At 37.3% G+C, this 21527-nt stretch overlaps 1 protein-coding gene across 1 annotated transcript in view; it reads right to left on the bottom strand.

Annotated features, from left to right (window-relative positions):
• LOC148939462 (putative E3 ubiquitin-protein ligase makorin-1) overlaps positions 1–21527 on the bottom strand; it is a 281152-nt gene that overhangs the window by 54819 nt on the left and 204806 nt on the right. Inside the window, exon 6 of the mRNA XM_089106885.1 lies at positions 18746–18960. Within this exon, the coding sequence (XP_088963011.1) occupies positions 18746–18960 (215 nt within the window). The remainder of the gene's footprint in view (positions 1–18745; positions 18961–21527) is intronic.

Here is a 21527-nt window from a genome sequence, read left to right as displayed (position 1 = left end):
TATAAAAAGAGCAACTTCTATATATAACCTGATATTGTGTCAAGCCAATCAGAAGGGGGGGGGGTGAGGTTGTTACGGAAAGAATAATCCATATATCATCTGTACTAGTCAATTAGCTGATACACACGCAAGATAGATGCTAAAGGAAACTAGTCAAACGGGTATCAGTCAGTAGAGAATTGGATCGCAAAGCGTGGTTTGTCATTGCGTTTACAATATTTAAACTATTGTTTTTGGGGTTTGGGGGGGGGGGGGCAGTACCTAGATTAGGTTACATATTTAATATATACTATGCTTTACCCACACCCCCACCCTAATTTGCAAATATATAGCCCAAATTTGGTTCTAAACTTTTATATTTTCATCATATTTTGTTTTATTTCATTAGCATTAACTAATAAAACTAGCTCCTTCTCCATATAATTTTAGTATGACTGTTGACAAAACAAGATTCAAAGTCAACTGACGAAATTGAAAGTTGGTGAGGTGACTAACTGACTATTGTCACTTGTCACTAAACAAACGATAATCGTATGCTCATGAGAGAGAATGTTATATTGACTTACTATGCGAGTAAGCGAAGTGGGTATTTTCTCATCCTAATAATTGAGTGATTGTTTGATAAGATCAAATCACCGCGATGCGAAAAAATGTCGATACTCATGTCAGTGTAATTAAAATGGGAACAGCGGATTTTCTCACGGGAGTAGAATGCTAATATTGAATTCTATGGAACTATGTTCCTTCCTGTGCTATTTGGGGGGATTACGCTCCTTGGCACCTTTCAAGAGCATGTACTTATGGATTCTAGTCGACTATTTTCCTTCCTGTGCTATTTGGGGAGATTACGTTCCTTGACACCTTTTCAGGGCATGTACTTGTGGATTTGGGTGGATTATGTCCCCCCCCCCCATGCTATTCTATAGCGCTATGTTCCTTCCTATGCTATTATAAGGGCTTATCTTCCTTCCTATGCTATTATAAGGGCTTATGTTCTTTCCTATGCTATTCTAAGGGTTTATGTTCGTTCCCATGCTATTCTATATCACTATGTTCTTTCCTACGCTATTAAAAGGGTTTATGTTCCCTCCTGTGCTCTTCTATAGCGCTATTTACCTTCCAATGTTATTCTAGGGGACCTCTACACGTGATGAAACACGTTTTGCTTGCCTTTCCATGGTATCTTTCTAAACGTGCAGGAATTCCCCTCTGGTTCCTAAACATTGCAAAAAAGTGAGCAGTATGAGCGGGGATTCCCCACACAAGTGAGTTTCAACTCCAAGTTTTTCAACCAGACTGTTTTTTGAGCCAACATCCGTTTTTTAGAGGGCCAATCAGAGACATTGGAGCTTGCTCCATATACGATAACTCGACCGGTGATTGGTTATAAATAAAAGGACTGATTTTTTATTCGTCCTTGAGATTTTGTATAAAATGTTCATACCTTACAATTAAATTCTCATTATGATTTAACATACTATCGATAATACATTAAATATTATTAACTTTGAAGCAATGGATATATCAATTTATAATGTGAGTACAGCCTACTAAATTTCTTAATTTATTTCCAAATAAAATCATTTTACCACCCTACTAGTAAATTCAAATTTAACAATACAAACTCTACAATATGATGAGTATAGTCGCTAGAAAACCTTAAAGTACGCTATTTTTTCTATTATGTAAATAACATCTCCCCTCCCCTCCGATGTTTACGAGTTTATTTCATTAGTTTTAGTTATTTCGTTCAAAATGTCCTTTTTTCCCATTATCAAAAATCTTTTTTTCCGGTCTAAAACCACATGTGTTTATAATTACAGAAAGGGTCCTTTTTGGAACCAAACTTCGCAAGCTCGTGTTATCACAGATTAATAGCACATGTTTAAGGATAGCAGCAAGGCTTTTCCTTGACAAAGAGAGAAATTGTATTCTGGCCTAATTAGACGAGAGATATTCTATTTTCAATTGTATTCCGAGATTAAGAGGGTTTTATAAAAATACAAGGCGGGGGAGGGGAGCAATGTATCAATTCTAACACTTTCCTTGCGAGGTGAAAAAACAAACTATTTCGTCGCATGGAAAGTAAGGGGGAGGGAGAGGGGGGATTCTTTTTGCAGACTAATTTTTTCTTCTGTAAAAAAGGGGGTTTTTTTTTCCATACTAAATTTTCTTTTTTTTTAAGGAAGAGGTGGATTCATGCAATTACTCTCCCCCTGATAAGAAAGCTAAGGCTAATGGTATTACTCCAATGCAACAAGTGGAGATAACTGGCCCATCGGGAGCCACGCGAATACAGTCTGGCCAAAAACCGAAAAGGGAATGAGCGGCTGCTCACAGGATGGTAAACCCTGCTGGCTCATCTATGCAAGAAACGGACATCACCGCCCCATCCAACCCACAAGTACAGTCTAAATTTGGAAATGTTTGTATTTTTACCTAATGTACTTGACGTTATTGCTATTACAAATAGTAGATTTTTAAACGAGTAGATTTGTAGGGAAAGGAATCTGATCACAATTTTTTATGGATGACTAGATTTGTAAGAAAAAAAGAGTCAATTTTTTTTTACTAAGCTATTAAGACAATCATTGAGTTGATTTTTTTTTTACCATATTTTATTGCTATTAGTCAAACGTTGCGATGTGTGTGTGCGTGTGCACGTGTGTGTGAACGTGTGTGCGCATACGTGTGTGTGTGTGAGTGTGCGCATACGTGTGTGTGTGTGTGTGCGTGTGCGCATGTGTGTGTGTGCGCGTGTGCGTGTGTGTGCGTGTGCTATTAACAAAATTCGTAATTTATTATGTACTTGTTTTGTAAATAATGCTATAAGCAAAAATTTGTAACTTATTATGCATTTGTTTGATAATTACGAATCCAATTAAAAAAAAACATTAAACGAGTAGATTTGTAGGAAAAGGAATCTGATCGCTATTTTTTATGGATGACTAGATTTGTAGGAAAAAAAAGAGTCAATTTTTTTGAATGAGCTATTAAGACAATTATTGAGTTGATTTTTTTACCATATTTGATTTTTATTTGTCAAACGTTGCGATGTGTGTGCGCGTGTGTGCGCATGTGTGTGTGTGAACGTGTGCGCGCATATGTGTGTGTGTGTGTGTGAGTGTCTGCGCATGTATGTGTGTGCACGTGTGTGCGCATACGTGTGTGTGTATGTGTGTTTGCGCATGTGTGTGTGTGCGAACGTGTGCGTGTGTGCGAACGTGTGTGTGAACGTGTGTGCGCATACGTGTGTGTGTGTGCGTGTGTGCGCATTCGTGTGTGTGTGTGTGTGTGCGCATGTGTGTGTGCGTGTACGTGTGTTTGTGTGCGTGTGCGTGTGTGTGTGTGCGTGTGTGTTATTAACAAAATTTGTAATTTATTATGCATTTGTTTTGTAAATAAAGCAAAAAATTTGTAATTTATTATGCATTTGTTTGATAAATACGAATCCAATTAAAAAAAAATTGTTTGATAAATACAAATCCGACTAAGAAAAAAAATAGTGTGCTTTAATTGTGATAAAACTTTCCTCAAAGAAAAAAAATTGTTTGATAAATCCGAATAAGAAAAAAGAAATAGTGTGCTATAATTGTGATAAAACTTTCCTCAAAGAATAAAAATAAATTGTAAGATAAATCCGACTAAGAAAAAAAATAGTGTGCTGTAATTGTGATAAAACTTTCCTCAAAGAAAAAAACTCAATCCATTCATTTTCTAGTTTCAGGGGGAAGCTACGAAACAACTGCTTGCCCAGGCCCAGGACTTCGGAATATCATAGGCAAGTTGCCCCTCTTGCTAGATGATGTTATTGAAGATATGTTATTTAATATCTCCCTGTATTTTCATTTTACAACTTAAGAATGAATAGACTTCTACAAATTGTTGGACCTAATGTTCCCGGCGACTTTTTTGACGATTACTTTATAATTAGTGAATTGAGTCCTCTGCATATAGATGCAGAACAAGAAAATAGTGTCACATCCCCGGAACTAGGTGAATTTTATTTGTTGGAATCTGCTCTAGGTCACTTACAAACACATAGGGTAGATTTTAATCCCCCCGATGAAAACGTGGCTGACGGGAGTGTTATTTTAACAGACCCTGTAAATGTTCTTCATACCTACATCGACCAAATTCGAGCACTTATTGAGATTCAGATTCAGGAATGGGGGGTCAGGGAGGGATTAAGCCATCGGTAAATCAAAAAGTTTATTTACAAAAGGGGACATCTGGGGATACTTTTTATTTTAGTTTTTAAACTGGCAACCAAACTTCTTAACCTGGTCTAAATGAATTTGACGGTAACTTTTCAACCGGGTAAACAAATTAATTTCAATTTTAGACACGTTTAACGAGAGGGGAAGTGGGTCAACCATTTTATACATTGAACACATGGATCTGAATCTCAGTAGATTTAAAAAAAAAACTTTATTTTAAGAGGGGCGGGTAGAAAAATAAAATGCCACCCAGATTTGTCAGCTACCAAAGGGGTTCAGGGTTTCAAATTTGACACGGGACTGCAATACTTTAAATATGCATTTTTAGTAGCAGCCCATAAAACATTAAAAGATGATTCATCAATGAAAATTCTCGACGGACTTGCACGAAACGGTGGAGAAAATTTTCCTAAAGTAAATTTTGAATGTTTAGAGGGGAAGTATCCGGTCTCTTTAAAATAAAAAACCATGTTTGATAAAATGAATGGAGATCTTGTGATATGGGTCGTTTTTTCCAGTATGACACGGAATTTTGAAATGGTGGAAAGAAACCAAATAAAAAAGAGGTTTTATATTCAGTTAGGACACCGTCGGTAGATAATGTTAAAAATTGGGTTTGGGTTATTTATGAGCCTCCCAAAGATGTAAATTCCTATGGTCATTTTTTTTCCCCGTTACGGCAATAAGTCGACTCTTATCCCAAAGGAAGAACAAAGGAGAATGTCACTATTGCCCCATGTGCCTTTCCTCATTTAGATCTGAACGAACATTCTCGATCACATGAGATATTGTAAAATTCATGGCAATCGAAGAAAAGAAATACAGGCAGGAGGCAAAAATACTTTACAATTTAAAAACTTCCAAAATTTCCTGCTACAAGTTGATAAAGTATGTTTGGATTGTGAATCAAGACTGGTGGAGGTATCGGACCCATCAAGGCCAAATATAGTCGAGGAACACAAACTAGTTGCGTGTTCCTATGTGCATGCCCGTCGCGATTCCAATAATAAAATGCAGCTGGGAGTTTTTTTTTGCTATGGATGAGGAGGGTAGCATGAAAAAGTTATTGGTGTCTTTAATAAAAACAGCAAACGGTGCAATTTCACGATTGTGTCACACCAAATACCCAATGACATTATCAGATAAGGAGCAACTGGCACTAGAAAAGGGGACAATTTGTTGGGTTTGTAGGAGTGTTCTTGCCCCAAAAGACGCTGTCCAGGATCACAATCATCTTATTGACCCCAATTCAACGGGAAAAAGTAACTTTCGGGGATGGGCTCACAATTCAAGTAATTTAAAAATTAAACAGCAACTCTTTCTTCCGGTTTTTATACATAATTCTAACTATGATCTGAAGTATGTGCTACCAGCAATGGCACATCTTCAAAGAACGGGAATAGTGGATGATACATGGGTGATAGACAGCTTTTCCTACAAAATCATTCCTAAATCGTCGGAAAAGTTGCTTGTTTTGGAATTTATTTGGAAATTTATTGAAGACGACGTTGAGTACACGAATAAAATTCGCTTTTTAGATTCCTACAGTTTTTTACCTAAATCATTGAGCGAATTAATTCAAGCGCATAAAAACGATGACGGCTGCAACGCTTTCCCTCTTCTCAAGCAACAATTTCTAAATGATTTTTATGATTTGTTGACGGTCAAGGGCATATATCCTTTTGATTATTACTGTTCCATGTCGATATTTACCGAAGAAGCAGTTCCCCCAATCAATTTGTTTTATAAAAGCTGACATGAACGTAGACTCACCCCCGGCGAATACAGTTTCTCCAAGAAAGTGTTGGTAGCGGGAGGGCGTAAAAATGGATTTGATAAGGGCAACCTGTGTTTGTCGTCTGATAAGTTAACTTTGTTAGACATTATGTGTCAAAATGCGTACAAAATCTTTGGGAAATTTAATCTTGATTTAAGATATTATTTTTCCTCCCCTCATCTGGTGGCGGACCTCATCCTAAAAATTAGCGGAGAAAAATTGGGCTAATCACTGACATCAATCAGCACTTTTTCATTAAGAGGTCAATGAGGGGTGGGTAAGTTTTTTCATTGGGATCGTATCCTGGAAACTGATCCAACTGGAGAGAAGACGGGGACAAAATCGTATGCAGTTTTAATTGACATGATTTACATCTACCTCTTAAACAAATACCGTTATGAACGGCCCTGCGAGAACTAGGAATGGTTCAATGCCCCATCATCTCCCTAGGTTTACCAAATTTTCAGTTCTGAGGAGAATGGGCTAGTTGGGTGGTTTTTTGATACTGATTGGGAGATACCAGTTGAGCTCCACGATTCAGTAAAGGATTTTGTTTTCCCACGAATCAATAGAACTGTGACTAAGGACTCTTTAAGCCCTCGCAATAGGTTTTTAGTTGAGGTGGACGGATTGCATTGGTCGCCTATAAAACAAAACCTTATTGCTGACCTTCTGCCAAAAAAAAAATATTGTTGTACATCCTGTGACTTTAAAATGGATGTGTAACAACGGTTTCAACGTCACAAAGGTTCATAGAGCTCTCCAGTTTAGTCAAAAACCCTATCTGAAAACGTTTGTTGACACTTTTGTCAAGAAACGCTCTGAAGCACAAACGAAAGCCGAAAAAGAAATTTATAAGCTTAATTTGCATTTGACTTTTGGTAAAATGTGCGAGTGTGTTCACAAAAAGAATACTTGTGACGTCGTGACCGATCCCGAGCGATGCGCTTTAAGTATTGCCGACTCAAGTTAATCTTCCTTTACGATCAACGGCCCTGACATTGTACTATTGAATAAGAAAAAAAGAAGCATTGTCCTGAATAAAAATCTTGCTGCAGGCAGTACGATCTTCGAGATGTCTAAAAATCTCATGTTCGAATTCTACTACAATGTGGCTAGGGTACAGTGGCCGGAGAAGGGGCAAGTAGAGGTCTGCTACGGGGACACAGATTCTCTACTGCTAAAAGTAAAAACCCCAAACCTAATTGATGATTTGGACTACGGTGAAATTATCAGCTCACGGATGGACTACACCAATTGGAGTGGGCTTTACCCGGAGCTAGTGAAACGTCGGGCGCCATATCAGCTTTTATTTTTTAAATCAGAAACGGGAAGCGACATGATTTCCCGTGGTACGTTTGTAAGTCCGAAGGTGTACTTTATACAGACACAAGACGAGGAAATCAAAAAACGTTGCAAAGGAGTACCCACGCGCTATGTGGATAAGAATTTCGACATGGACATCTATAGGAACTGTATTATTCAAAATACAATTCCACGAGCCAAATTGCTGGCAATTCGTTCACTCAACTACAGGAACTTTACTGTAAATGTAGAAGAAATTGCCATGAGTACCATTTCCAACAAGGTTTATATTTGTCAAGACAGTGTGACTACCCTCCCCCTGGGGCACTATTTAACTTCCAACCGAGCCGAATGTTTAAGCCATAAGGAAAGTCTCGGTTTGAGTAAAGTCCAATAAATTTTTCCCAAAACCTTGGGGGGGGGGGGCGGCTCGCGGCCTTTTTTTTGGGGGGGGGGGGGGCTCGAGGCCCGGGGGCTGCCGCCAGCGGGGGGCGCAAAGCCACTACCAAAGGTATCTTTTTTTACTTCGAGCAGATGTTTTTTTGTAAATATACATGTTGCATTGAAAAAAAGTGATATTATTCAGTGTATTTTTCATTAAATGATGTATTTATAAATAAAGTATATTCATTAAAGTGCTTTTTCTAGTGCATTTTTTATTAAAAATTAAAAAAGTGTATTTTTCTTTGTTTTCTGTAAAGTGCTGTTTATAATACAAGAAATATGATTCTTTATTGATTTTGTTCTCATTATTCTTGAACCGACTTGTAGGGAAATTATTTAGTCAATAGACAGCTACGGTCTACAGTTAGTTGTCTAGGTGAACTGTTGAAGGGAACATGTATCAATTTAAAACACCATTCAGATCATTTCTGTGTGGGCCCTCAATGTCGGGCAAAACAACACTCTTAACTAAAATAATTAAAAATTGTGATAAAATGTTTGTGGAAAAGCCACAATAATCTACTAGTGCTATAGTATTTGGCAGGATTCCCATAATAAAATAAAAGCAATTAGCCGGGCGGAATTGGTGCAGATATAATTCATACTGAGATTTGATGTTTTCAGTAGTTTCGAAGCAAACTCTTGGTTAATCATTGATGATCTGGCTGAATATATTGAACGATGGTCCCAGGAAATGCTGCAATTGTTCACTGTTCGCTCTCATCATGAACAGATTTCAATTACTCTGGTTCTACACAATCTCTTTCATCAGAGCAAATGTATGCAAACACTTGCATTGAACTGTACCTACTATATCATCTACAGAGTTGTTCGTGATTCTAGCTCGCTAAAAACTCCCAATAAACAAATCTATCCAGGCGCCCCCAAATTTCTGCTCTCAGCGTACAATCAGGCAACTAATAAACCCTAAGGCTACATCCTATTAGATCTTAATCAAAATACACCCAAGGTTTTGCGTGTAGTCCCAGATATTTTTGACAATGAAATTACAGTATATTTCCCCGTGAACAGTAAAAAGACCTATTAGTCGCTATCATGACACTGAAGAAACTACATGAAAATAGACATTCATTTTCAGTTCTAAACACTTCGAAACCTTCGCTTGGGATAACCACGATCCAACTAGGCGACGACAATGGTTTCCGTTATCTAAAACCCATGCATTGTTTCAATTTAACCGGTGGCTACTTCCTACAGTCGGACGTAGCTAAGCAACAGGCAAAGTAACATCGCTCCGTAGCGCGTGCTTTGATTTGTAGAAAGAATGTAAAGAATTTTAAAAAGAAACGTCTTCTTCAGGCAGGCGGTAGCTTTTTCACACTTTTACTGCCAATAATTGCAGGACTTGTAAACAGTTTTCTCTAGAGAGAATGGCAAAACCTTATAAATTGACTCCAATAGAACTCGCTCTCTCACCCGTGGAACACTTTGAGGACAATCTGAGTAAATTAATTGACAATGAGAATATTGAGGATGATAAAAAACTGCTTATACTTCAAGATGCACTTCGTCGAGTGGACAAACATAAGCTCTATCGTGTGAAGGCCAGTGGTATTGATCACAAAAAAGAATCATCTCCTCAGGAGTCTGCTGCTGCTGCTGCTGGAACTTAATTAAAGAAGGAGTATTTGTATTAATTTTTATCTAAATTTGGAAATCTATGGCCCCAATAATATCTTGAACAAAGTAAACGACTCATAGCTTATCTCATGGAGAGTGGTCAAGATCATATTCAAGTTGATAGTAATGGGAAAGAGATTATAATTCAAGGCAAGAGCTATAATCTACTTGATTTAATCTATGATATGGTTACAAATCGTAAAGGACTATTATCATTTGACGCTCATCTATACAACTTTCTAAATACATTAAACTTTCCCAAAAGCCTTATTAGCAATAGGCAAATTCTTAAAAAAAATAAATGAACATGCACCAACAACACAATTAAAACGTGAAGAAGAGGAAGAAGATTTTAAGTCAATTTTAGAAAATACTAGCACAACTATTGGAAAATTGACAGTAAGGAGCAGTAGCATTCCACTGATAGTTAGAAAGAAGTAAATACGTATCCGGTCACTATCATCAACACGACCGCCAAAGACCAGAGTACAAAAGAATAGCGGACGTTACACTACGCGTTTACACTCAAAATGGATGAAGTTTTGAAAGTTGCTTTTGAATATATTGGCGAGGTGCGAAGTTTAAGTTCACCAACCACTCTTTCCAAGGCCACTGGTGTTCCCACTAAAAGTGTACAAGACTATCTACAAAATGAATCAAGTTATACTCTGCATAAAAATCATAGACTTCATGCTAATCATTATCGAAAAACTAAAGCCTTTTACTCATTGTATATAATGCAAGCATATCTCATAACTCTATACGAGATTCAAAGATTTCACAGTACATCATACAAGTATATTGTACTTGCATTCAATCTTTTTAGTCACTAAGGATATGCCGTTCGATTACGGTCAAAAAAAGGTGTTGAAGTTGCTAAGGCCATTGAAAGTATTCTCGAACAGGATTCTTATAAAAAAATTCAAATGGATCGTGGTAGTGAATTCGTTAATTCCCATATTGCAAAAGTACTAGCGAAATATAATACACTGCTCTATCACAGTCATAGCCCTATAAAGGCTACATTGGCCGAACGATTGATAAGAACTATTTGACTTTTAATTTCAAGATATTGTACATTGCAAAATACATCTGCTTTTATTTATGATTTAGATAAAATCATGTTGATTTATAATCAACGACCTCATCGATCATTGTACAACTCAACCCCAACGGAAGTTCATGATTCTGATCATGATACAATTGACACTTTTCTTAAACAATATTCCAATGAAACGATTGTCAAGAAGAAAAAATCCCATGTTGGTGATACTGTTCGAATTAATAGAACAACTAATGTTTTTGAAAAGGGGAATTACTTGTGGTCCACAGAACTTTTTAAAGTGTCAAAAATTCCTAGACACTAAACCCATAACTTATTGTCTATGCTACACAAAAGATTAAGAGATTATGTGCGGCTTTTATAACTATGAAATACAAAAAGTTAAAAATAATAGTGAAATCTATCAAATTGAAAAGATATTAAAGAGTTGTACTCACAGGGGTAAGAAACAGTTACTTTTTCGGGGGCTAGGATACAACTCTGATTTTGATTCTTGCATCAGTGTTGAAGATATTGACAATGCCCAATGATTTCTATGTAACTTGTATGTCCAACGTCTCCGATCCTCTCTACAACGACTTGAATAAGACAAGTGATTTTTGGACGAAACTCTCCACCACTATTAAATTTGACGGCACATATGAAGTGGCTCTTGTCGATTGTATTCTGCAAAATACCTATGACATTCCGAGAAAGGGTCGTGTCTATGATAAAAAGGTCATAGCATTCGATTTGTCGCTCTTTTCCGAGTACCAATGGGTTGAAGCACTTAAATCTAGCGGATATCACTATGTCAAATTGAAATATATTGAATATGATGATATAAGAGATTTGTGTCGTGCAATCAATAGAAAAATCTCATATCGTAGAAATGGTACATTCCATTTTAAGTATTCATTGGAACAATATAAGATTTACATTACCTCACCTGTTGACACCGAAATAATTATTCTCAATGATAATCTGAGAGACATTCTTGGCTTTAAACAGAATATGATCAATGGGAAAAATACTGGCACCGTTTACGGAATGGATCAAGTTATTTTTTTTGATTATCCGCCTGGTTTTGCCTTGAACTCTTGTATATTTCTTTATGCATTTCTTGTGGAAACATCGAGAATTGGTAATTAAAATACCCCCCTTTTGGATGTTCTTGACCGAAAAACTACCAATGAGCATGTTCATCACTATAATATGAAGCGTCTTCAATATGTTTCTGTCAATACTTCATATTTGGAATTCTGGCAGTAAACGGTAAGAAGTGAATTGGGTGATCCTCTAGCAATAACAAAAGGCTTAGCAGTGATTACATGTCATTTTCGACCCATTGTCACCGACAGCACCATCACCTAAAATGAACAATAGAAAATATTCTATTTGTCTGTCCCGATATTGATTGTTATATTGATGCTCTGAGTCCACGTCAAAGATGCAATGGATTGGACTACTACAAGGGACGTACTACAATGTCTGGCTACGGTCTTGGTAGCCGGTTTGCTAGGCTATTTCGTTCTGCACTACCCCTTGCCAGAAAATATCTTGTACCTGCTGCATCGAATTTTGCTGCCTCCACACCACAGGACTGGGGGTCGGGCAAGAATTTCAAGGAGAGTGTTAAAGAAAATATTAGATCTTCAGCAAGAGCCGTTGGTGAGCAATTAAAATATTGATAAAATGGGGAGGGATTTAAAAGGATGCGTGCGCGTCATTCACTCATCAGTGTGCAGCCAGGCGGGAAGTGAAGGACATCAACAAGGACTTTGAGAAATAGAACAAGAAAGACCAATAAGCAGAAGAAAAAGAAAAAGATTGTTAGAACAAAGAAGCATTTGTTTTCTCAAGGTGACTCATCTCCCCTATAAGGAAGCATTTCCATCGATTGGTTCCTCATTAAATATATTCAATGCTGAAAATATTGATTTCAGTGTCAAGTATGGCTATTATGAACAAGTTCATCCCCAAAAAACCATCTCAGAAAATAGACACTTTCAAATATTTTCCAATGAAGACTATTTCATTGATTTGTCATCAACATTTATTGATTTAAATGTTACGGTTAAGAAAAAGTCAGATAATACAACTCCAACGGTTGCCGAAGGTCTCTCCTACGAGAACTGTATTCTACACAACCTATTCAAACAAATTAATGTATTTATTAATGGAACATTGGTGAACACTAGCAATAATTTATCAAACTATGCAAGCTACATACAATTTATGATGATGACACCAAAGGCGTACAAGGAATTGAGAGGACAATCACTGGGCTATGAATATCAATCAGGTGTTGATACTGATGGTGAGTTGACTACTGCAGTGAGCCAGGAGTATCATCTGGTTGGAAAATTAAATCATGAGATATTCAATATATCTCAATAGTTACCCCCCAATGTCAAGATTGACATAAAATTGCAACTGGCCCCATCGAATTTCTTTTTGAGAAAAACACTTCCTGCAGCACCCGATGCAAATGTCATTATCAAATCGGCAATTGTCCACGTCCGAAAACAACAAGTTATGAGCTCAGTTGCATTGGCAGTGGAAAAGCTAAGAGCCAGTGGCAACAACATTAAACTTCTTTTCCCCCATACGATCACCAATCAACGTCACATTGCCACCGGCTCTCGTAGCTATAGCGATTCATCATTTATCAATGGAGAAATCCCATCAAAATTGGCTTTGGCCTTGTGAAGAGTGGCAGTGCCGTTGGATCCTGGACTGAATCGCCCCATGATTTTAATTTTTTCAGTCTATCTAGCCCTGTGTGCAAAGAGAATGGTATTCCACTGTACACTCTATCATTTGACAAAAAATCCTATAGAACACTGTACGAGTTGACCATGCAATCCCTAGATCATGACTCTCAACTATTTGAAAATGGAATAACCGATTCAATGTTTTCAAAAATCATGGGGTAATTGTTTTGGACTTGTCGGGGACTCAGGATATGAGCATAGTACGAACAGGGAATGTACGTTTAGAGTGTACATTTGCCAATGCTCTGACTGAGAGTATCACGCTAATATCACTGAGTCAATTTGAAACCTATTGGGAAATCACAGCTGAGCGCAGTGTTTTACTATACCCAGCGCCATGAACACAAACCAAATAAGCGTGGAATTTAGTTTGGATCCATACATTTCCAAGTACCAGTCCTATTGCATACCATCGGACTTCGTTGAAAAAATTTCAAGTGTTAACAATACCCTAATCATTGTTAATAGCAGTCCATCGACTTTGAAGACAGGCCATTGGCTATGCATCTTTCAAACAGCGAAAAATATTGAATTTTTTGATCTTCTTGGCTTATCATATAAATTCTACACTCCATACATCAGCAACTTTATTGAAAGCAGTGGGAAAACTATTATTCAAAATCAACGAAGAGTAGAGGATTTAACGACTAAGACATGTGGCTTTCATGCACTACTCTTTTTCATGTTCAGATGTCTTGGCTATACCTACGAGCAGTTTCTCGACATCTACGTTGACTTACCTCGATTGAACGACTTTCTAGTGGAAAATATACTTACAAGCGTGTTTAATATTGATTTGAGTGCCCTACGAATAAAATGGTCTAAAAATTTATGTGATATTGTTTATTAATAACTGAAAAATTTATGTACACGATCATAGCGACTTTTCCACTATTTAGATCTCATATCCTACTAGGTATTTGTTGAATACAACTAGTGCAGGTGAATTATCCCAATTCAAAGTGTACTCATCCTGATGTAGTGCAATGTCAGGGACACATTTTCTACAGTAGAGTGTAACTTCACTCTTGTCATATCTCTTTGTATAGTCAATGATACTATTCTCATTCCTTCTATAGAATTCACATGTTTCAATTTGCCGATGTGAAGTAATGTCACGAACAGTGTCCTCAAGTGTTGACTAACATTCCGTCACAGCCAAATAAAAATCCGTGGGTTTATAGTCATGGTAGTCATTGTCTTCACGACGATGACGTAGAAACCATGTTTTCTTGTTGTTCCAGCATTTGAATCGCTGACCCTGTTCCTCCTCCCAGAACAATCTAAAACCACGACGATACCATTCTCTTAGCAATAAACTAAAATCACGCTTAGGATTCTTTCCAATCATACCGGAATATGTATTCTCCCATTGATTACATTTATCATAGTGGTAATCGGAGCATAGGTGACCCCTAGGATGAGAGTCACACACCTCTTCATGACAGGAATTACAACCTTTAATTTGTACAGCATATCCTTTATGCAATTTACACGGGTTGCATAATCTACACTTTTCATCACACTCATCAATCATTGTGCAATTCTCACATGATGACCAGCTGCCCAGTGTGTACATGCATAGTGGACATGTATGGAACATTTTTTTATGTGTTGACACTCTCACAACCACAATGAAACTGAAGTACCAACAACAACAACAAATTGAGAGAGAGAGAGAGGAGTAAAGACCTCCGTTGTCTCTGATTGGCCCCCTAAAAAACAGATGTCGATTAAAAAAACAGTCTGATTGTAAAACTCGGAGTTGAAACACACTTCCGTTGGGAATCCCCGCTTGTTTGGAAAGGTACCAAGGAAAGGCAAGCAAAACGTGTTTGATCACATGTACAGGTCCCGTAGAATAACATGGGAATGAACATAAGGCATAAGAATAGCGTGTGGGTGAGCAAAAGCCCTTATAATGGCATGGGAGGGAACATAAACCCCTAGAATAGCATGGGAGTGAACAGATGCTCTTAAAATAGCATAAGAAGGAACATAAGCTCCTAGAATAGCATGGGAGAGAACATAAACTCCTAGAATAGCATAGGAAGGAACATAAACTCCTAGAATAGCATAGGAAGGAACATAAACCAAGCAAATCCATAAGTACATGCTCTGGAAAGGTACCAAGGAACATAAGGCAAGCAAACAGCACAGGAAGAAACATAAACCAAGCAAATCCATAAGTACATGCTCTGGAAAGGTGCCAAGGAACGTAAACCAAGCAAATAGCACAGGAAGGAACATAGTCGGCTAGAATATCATAGGAAGGAACATAAGCTCCTGGAATAGCATGGGAGGGAACATAAACCGAGCAAATCCATTGGTACATGCTCTGGAAAGGTGCCAAGGAACGTAAAGTAAGCAAATAGCACAGGAAGGAACATAAAGTGTGCAAATCCATAGATACATGTTTTGGAAAGCTGTCAAGGAACTCAAAATAAGCAAATAGCACAAGAAGGAAAATTAAGTATGGAAATCCATTGGTACATAATCTGGAAAGGTGCCAAGGAACGTAAAGTACTAGAATTCCATAGATACATTCTACTCACGGGGGAAAAATAGATTACTCAAAAAATGTGAAACTGTCTCAATATTCTAAAGCGTAATATAATTGTAACATAAATTCAAAAACATAACAAAAATGTAACGTTTTTAGGATCGTAACGTAAAACGTGCCAAAAATGGTACGAACGTAACGTCGGTGGCAACCCTGTTGGCTTGTCAAGTTTGCAAGTATCTCCAATTTGGGTTTGACATCATATAAATGTATGTCTTATGTGAGTATGCTATTGAAATTTAGATAAGGTTAAGCTAGGTCAGTATTTTATTAACAGACTTTCTATAAGTAGGGGGAAATGTTGTATAAGTAGGGGGATGTTTCTTATTAGAAAACACGATCAGGACCTTACTTCAGGTCACCTTTAAAAATAAACACAAAAACAACCGTATCCAAAGTCAAGACTAAACAAACGGGTTCACTACATTGCTTTTTGAAGACAAAGCATTTGTGGGCTTTTTGAAAACCTGACTGTACTGGACCCAAAAGGACCATACTGCAGGTCACCTCTGAAAAAACGACAAGGAGGCAGGGTTACAGAAGTACACATCCCCTCCATTGGGTGGGATAAAAGGAATATTAATTTTCTGAGTCCCGAGCAAAATTGTTCAAATACATTTTTTTTTTTGTTCTTTATTTGTTTATTCAATAAATGAGCCAAAAATGGCATATTAAGCTTATAAGGATGGGGCAAGACATAATAATAGTCTGAGAGCAAACAATTTTTCAAGATTGAAAAGGGGTGAGAAGAAATAAAGTCTGAGCAAACCCTCTTTTTATTCCATTTCAGTAATTACTTGAAATAGGAGGTTGCGAAGTCATGGACACCTTTGACACAGTTTGCAGCTTCTTTAATGCATCAGGATGTACATGCGCTAAGCCAGATTCAACTACAACTTTAAGACGACCTTGTTCTTGTCAGTCTACAATATTAAATTAAATTTTTACGCTCTGCAGCTCAGCGTATAAGCATATCTTCTCCTTTTTTTCAGAGATAACCAATATCAACAACAGAATCAAATATTATTCACAGGAAGACATCATCTTTATTGATAAATATGTATCACCATTTTTAAACATTAAATTACTATGTCCGTCGTACCTAAGTCAGGAGATACAATTTTGCAAGCCGACAAAAAAACAAGAATAATTTACACCTATATGGACTACTTAACCGATTTATCAAATTCGAGGAACTAATACATCATGTTCGTAAGTATAACTTCTGAAAATTATAGGAAAGATGGATGTTGCTAAAAGATGAAGAAGAAAAGGGACTGAATAGCTGACAGATTTGAAGTTAGCTAATTAGGAAATAATTGCTCAAGGATTTCTGAGTCATTTTTACAAGGTCATATCCAGGGGGGGGGGGGGTACCAGGTTTGAACACCCCCCCCCCGAAATTTTTGTCCGACTCGTAAAAACGTAACAAAAATGCATATGAACAAACTTTTTAAGTGTTTTTTTTTTTAATCTCCCCCTCTCCCCAAAAAGCAGCCCCCCATGCCAAACAAAATTTGATTAAGGAATATTTTGATTAAGGAATGCTCAATAGATCTAAAAACTAAATATATCAGTTTGGCCAGAACAACCTCACTAAGTTCTTTGAAAAACAAAAATTGAGCAACTTATAACAAGAAGATGCTGGTTGCATTTCAAATTGGGCCCTGAAACGAGCCAGTGGTACTACCACCCCCTCCCTATAAGGCCCTCTAAGCACATTAAACTTCAAAGACCCTACTCGCGGTGCTGATCTCTGTTTCACGGCCCATTAGCCGAGAAGTGCAATAAAGGGTTGGGGGGCCAGGCATCCTGTGCTTTCGCATACCCTCCCTGTTTACCGCTACTTTTCCAAAAAATATGAAACACACTCGAGAACTTGTATTGCAAATACTCGGTTTTTCACGTTGTCTATTCCAGACAGTAACCTTCGGCTCGTTGAGAAACCACATAATAGCTTTTTTTAATTAAATATTTAGTTGGTATTTTGGTTAGGTTAGGTTATTTTAGTTTACGCGCTCTGGGTGCCCCCTTCCATAATTCTTTGTGTTAGTTTTCATAATTTTGTTACTAAAGCATTGTATTTTCATCATATTTTGTTTTATTTCATTAGAGTTTACCAAAATTTACTTCTCGAGTATGTTTTATATAATAGACAAGTACCTGTTTACCTTCCCCAGATTTTTCCAGGTATAAATTTAAAGGCGGCTCGACTCTGGCTGAACTTACAAAGCCACACCCCTGACCCTCGTTCCAAAACGCCTAACAAGCGACACGAGTACTCGAGTCCCTGTACTCACGGGCAAAGGATTTCAAGTCTAGCGTGACGACAACACTTGGCTAAGACAGCTTTATAATCTTCAAGACTATCCCAACAGACATAAGGTTGCAAGCAGAGTATATAAATATTATACAGTATGATCGTCTCCTATCTCACCCATTATAAAAACCTGGACCGAGGTACGAGTGCCCCGGAGAACATAAAAAAAATAAGCGACATTAGGTCTTTTCACGGGTAGACAAGTCAGATTTCTCTTGAATGTGAAACTTGGCTACAACGTTGGAACACTAAATTTTAAAGAAACAAATTTTAAATTAATTTATTCAAATAGCCTACATATATGAAAACCGGTAATTAGTAGTGCAATGTTATTATTAGATGTTTTTAGAAATTACAAGTAGGTTTCGAAGTCTCGAGTTGGCTTCAAAGGCATTTTGAGAAATTTTCTGTCAAAATACGTGTTCCAGGGTAATTGGACCGCTGATGGCAGATCAAATGAGGGGAGCTGTTTGTACGCGCTAATGAAAGAGTATATGGGAGGAGCTGTTTGTTCGCACCGAGAATGAAAAGCCAGAAATCATCTGCGGTGAACTTACTGCTAATTATCTCTATACAGTGGTTGCAAGTCAGTACGAGTTGCAACAATCTTCACTAGACAGGAAGTTAAAAAATATGGAAGATTGAAATTTTGTTACCTTATGATTTTGTTTTCAAAGTTCTTAGTTTGTCTCCAAGATCTAATGCAGTCGAGACAGAAGATATGAGTGCAATTCGGTAGAAGTCCAAAACGCTGTTTACTCGCCGGCACTTTTTCCCAAACTGTTTCCATACATACGCCGCAAGCTTTGTCCCGAGACTGGGCCACAGCAAAAGAAACTTCCATGTCTTTCTCGTGTTCCTTTATACATTCCTAATAAGTAAGGAAGAAACATATTTATATACAATTCACATTAATTTTCAAAACTGAACCGACTCAAAAATATATTTAAATATTTGTGATTTTTTATTTTTTTAACAGTAAAAACCGAATTATTTATACTGGTTTGATTGAGTAAGGATTAGAATTAATACGGCAAAATAAACAAAGAGTTTTCTTTATACTGCATCACTTACATAATTTAGAACCCAGAGATATACTATCTGGACTTCCTTGAAACATATTAGAGGTTGATAGGGTTCTAAAGGTTCACATAGGTCAAAGATTTCTGGTTTGAAAACTAGAACATTTTTAACACTAAATCTTTCAATCTATCAATTATAACATTATGTTGGCAGACGATTATTGACAGGTCCTGTCGGCACTTATAAGTAACTAATGCTTAGTTATCGCAGAAGACGATGCATAGTGTCAAGGAAAAAATGAACAAGCGACGTCGTAATGTGAATTCCGACCGGTAGGTCTTATTCGGCTGAACATTTTGAGAATTTTGAACATTTTTGAGAATATCGGAAAAGCTCTATGAAATAATAGAGGATGCAAAATAATAAGGCTGTTGATAAAGATAGTATGGAAACAGACCTCTAAAAAAATGGTGCTGACGGATTCTGGGGTACTTAATGATAAAAATTTACGAATAAGGTATTTCCCAAAGAAGAAATAAATCGTAATATACAAAAAACTTTAATTAACCCCTTTATAGCGAAGGCGGTAATCGTGAAAGAATAATCGAATTGTTTAGAATGATGAAACTTATCAGAAATATACTGTAAAAAAAGTTTGATGATACGAACAAAGCAGTTTAAGAAAGGAAGAGAGTGCAATGACAAAAGTTTCTCGCTTAGACTAATAATAGAAAAGTGTGTAAATCATCAGAGTCCTTAGGTTCCCAGTTTTAAATATCATGATCCGACATTTGATTCGGCCGACAGAGAAGTTTTATGAGGGTTTTATCTTGCTGAGAATACAAATACGTTAAAGTGACCAGTGTTATGTATATGATTAGTACAACCACATTTACGGTGGGAAGCACGGTCAAAAGTTGGTTTGGTTTGGAATCAGGAGTTAAACAGGTTTATGCTTTATCCCCATTTAAAGGGACATGGAATTAATAGGGAGGTGAAAGTCTCCTCCACTAAGATTATGTAAATTATTTGAGTGTCCTCGGTACAAATTATTGGCAGCGCAATAGCGCTGCCTAAGTAAAGAACGTTGTTGGCAAAATGTATTATCTATTCATTTTTATTTTATTTTTTGGTTTGTATCTTTTAGACCAGTGCACTTCGTATCGAAGGAGTTGTCGTAGAAACTTCGAAAAGGGCTCATTCGATTGGAAATAGGAAGGGCTAGTGCTCTTTCTATTAGCCGAAAGTGATTGGAAGGCAACTAACACCCCTGCCACGAGATAGCCATTTTGTTCAACATAGTTGCAAGGTCCGGAAATTATGTCTTTAAGAATAACAAACCCCCCAAATCCCCCAGGACAAAGGTTGTAAGTTATGCCCTGGGGGCATATAAGGTTTTTATAGAAAGCGTTGTCGTAGAAACTTCAAAAAGGGCTCATTCAATTGAGAACTGAGAGGGATAGTACCCTTTCTAATAGCCGAAAGTGATTGGAAGGCAACTAACACCCCTTCCACGCCCACCATTTCCTCAAACACCTCCAATCAAAATTTTGAGATAGCCATTTTGTTCAACGTAGTTGAAAGTTCCGGAAATTATGTCTTTAAGAATAATAAACCTACCACAGCCCCCAAGATAAAGGTTGTAAGTTATGCCCTGGGTGCATATAAGGTTTTTTATAGAAAGCGTAGTCGTAAAAAACTTCAAAAGGGCTCATTCGATTGGACATTGAGAGGGCTATTGTCCTTTTTAATAGTCAAAAGTAATCGGAGGGAGAATCACCCCCATCGCCCGTCATTTCCCCAATCATTTCCGATCAACATTTTGATATGACCTTTTTGTTCAACGTAGTTGAAAGGTATGGGAATTATGTCTTTTAGGATGACGACCCTCCCTCCATAGCCCTCAGGACAAGGGTCGTAAGTTATGCCCTGGGGACATATAAGGTTTTTATAGAAAGTTTTGTCGTAGAAGCTTCAAAATGGGCTCATTCGATTGGAAATTGAGAGGACTACGTGTCTAATTTATTAGTCGAAAGTGATCAGAGGGAAAATGCCCCTCCCCACTCATATCATTTTCCCAAACACTTCCAATCATAACTTTCTGATACCCATTTTGTTCAAAATATTTGAAAGGTCTGGAAATTATGTCTTTGAGCATAAAAAATCCCCCAGTCATCAGGGCAAGGGCTTTAAGTTATGCCCCGTGGTTATATAAGGTTTTTTTATAGAAAGCATGGTCATATAAACTTCGAAGGGGGCTCATTGGATTGGTAATCAGACGCTTTAGTGCTATTTTTAAGTCAAAGTGATCGTAGGACAGCTACGCCCCCATCCGCCACACACACGCGCATACGTTGTATTGTCCCGAATTGCATACAATAGAAATTCTGAGATAGCCATTCTGTTCAAAATAGT

Source organism: Artemia sp. Qi Xiang Cuo, chromosome 21, assembly GCF_049724085.1.
Source record: "Artemia sp. Qi Xiang Cuo chromosome 21, ASM4972408v1, whole genome shotgun sequence".
Lineage (NCBI taxonomy): Eukaryota > Metazoa > Arthropoda > Branchiopoda > Anostraca > Artemiidae > Artemia > Artemia sp. Qi Xiang Cuo.
The sequence above is the reverse complement of the archived record's forward strand: the minus strand, read 5'-3'. Positions and strand labels throughout refer to the sequence as shown.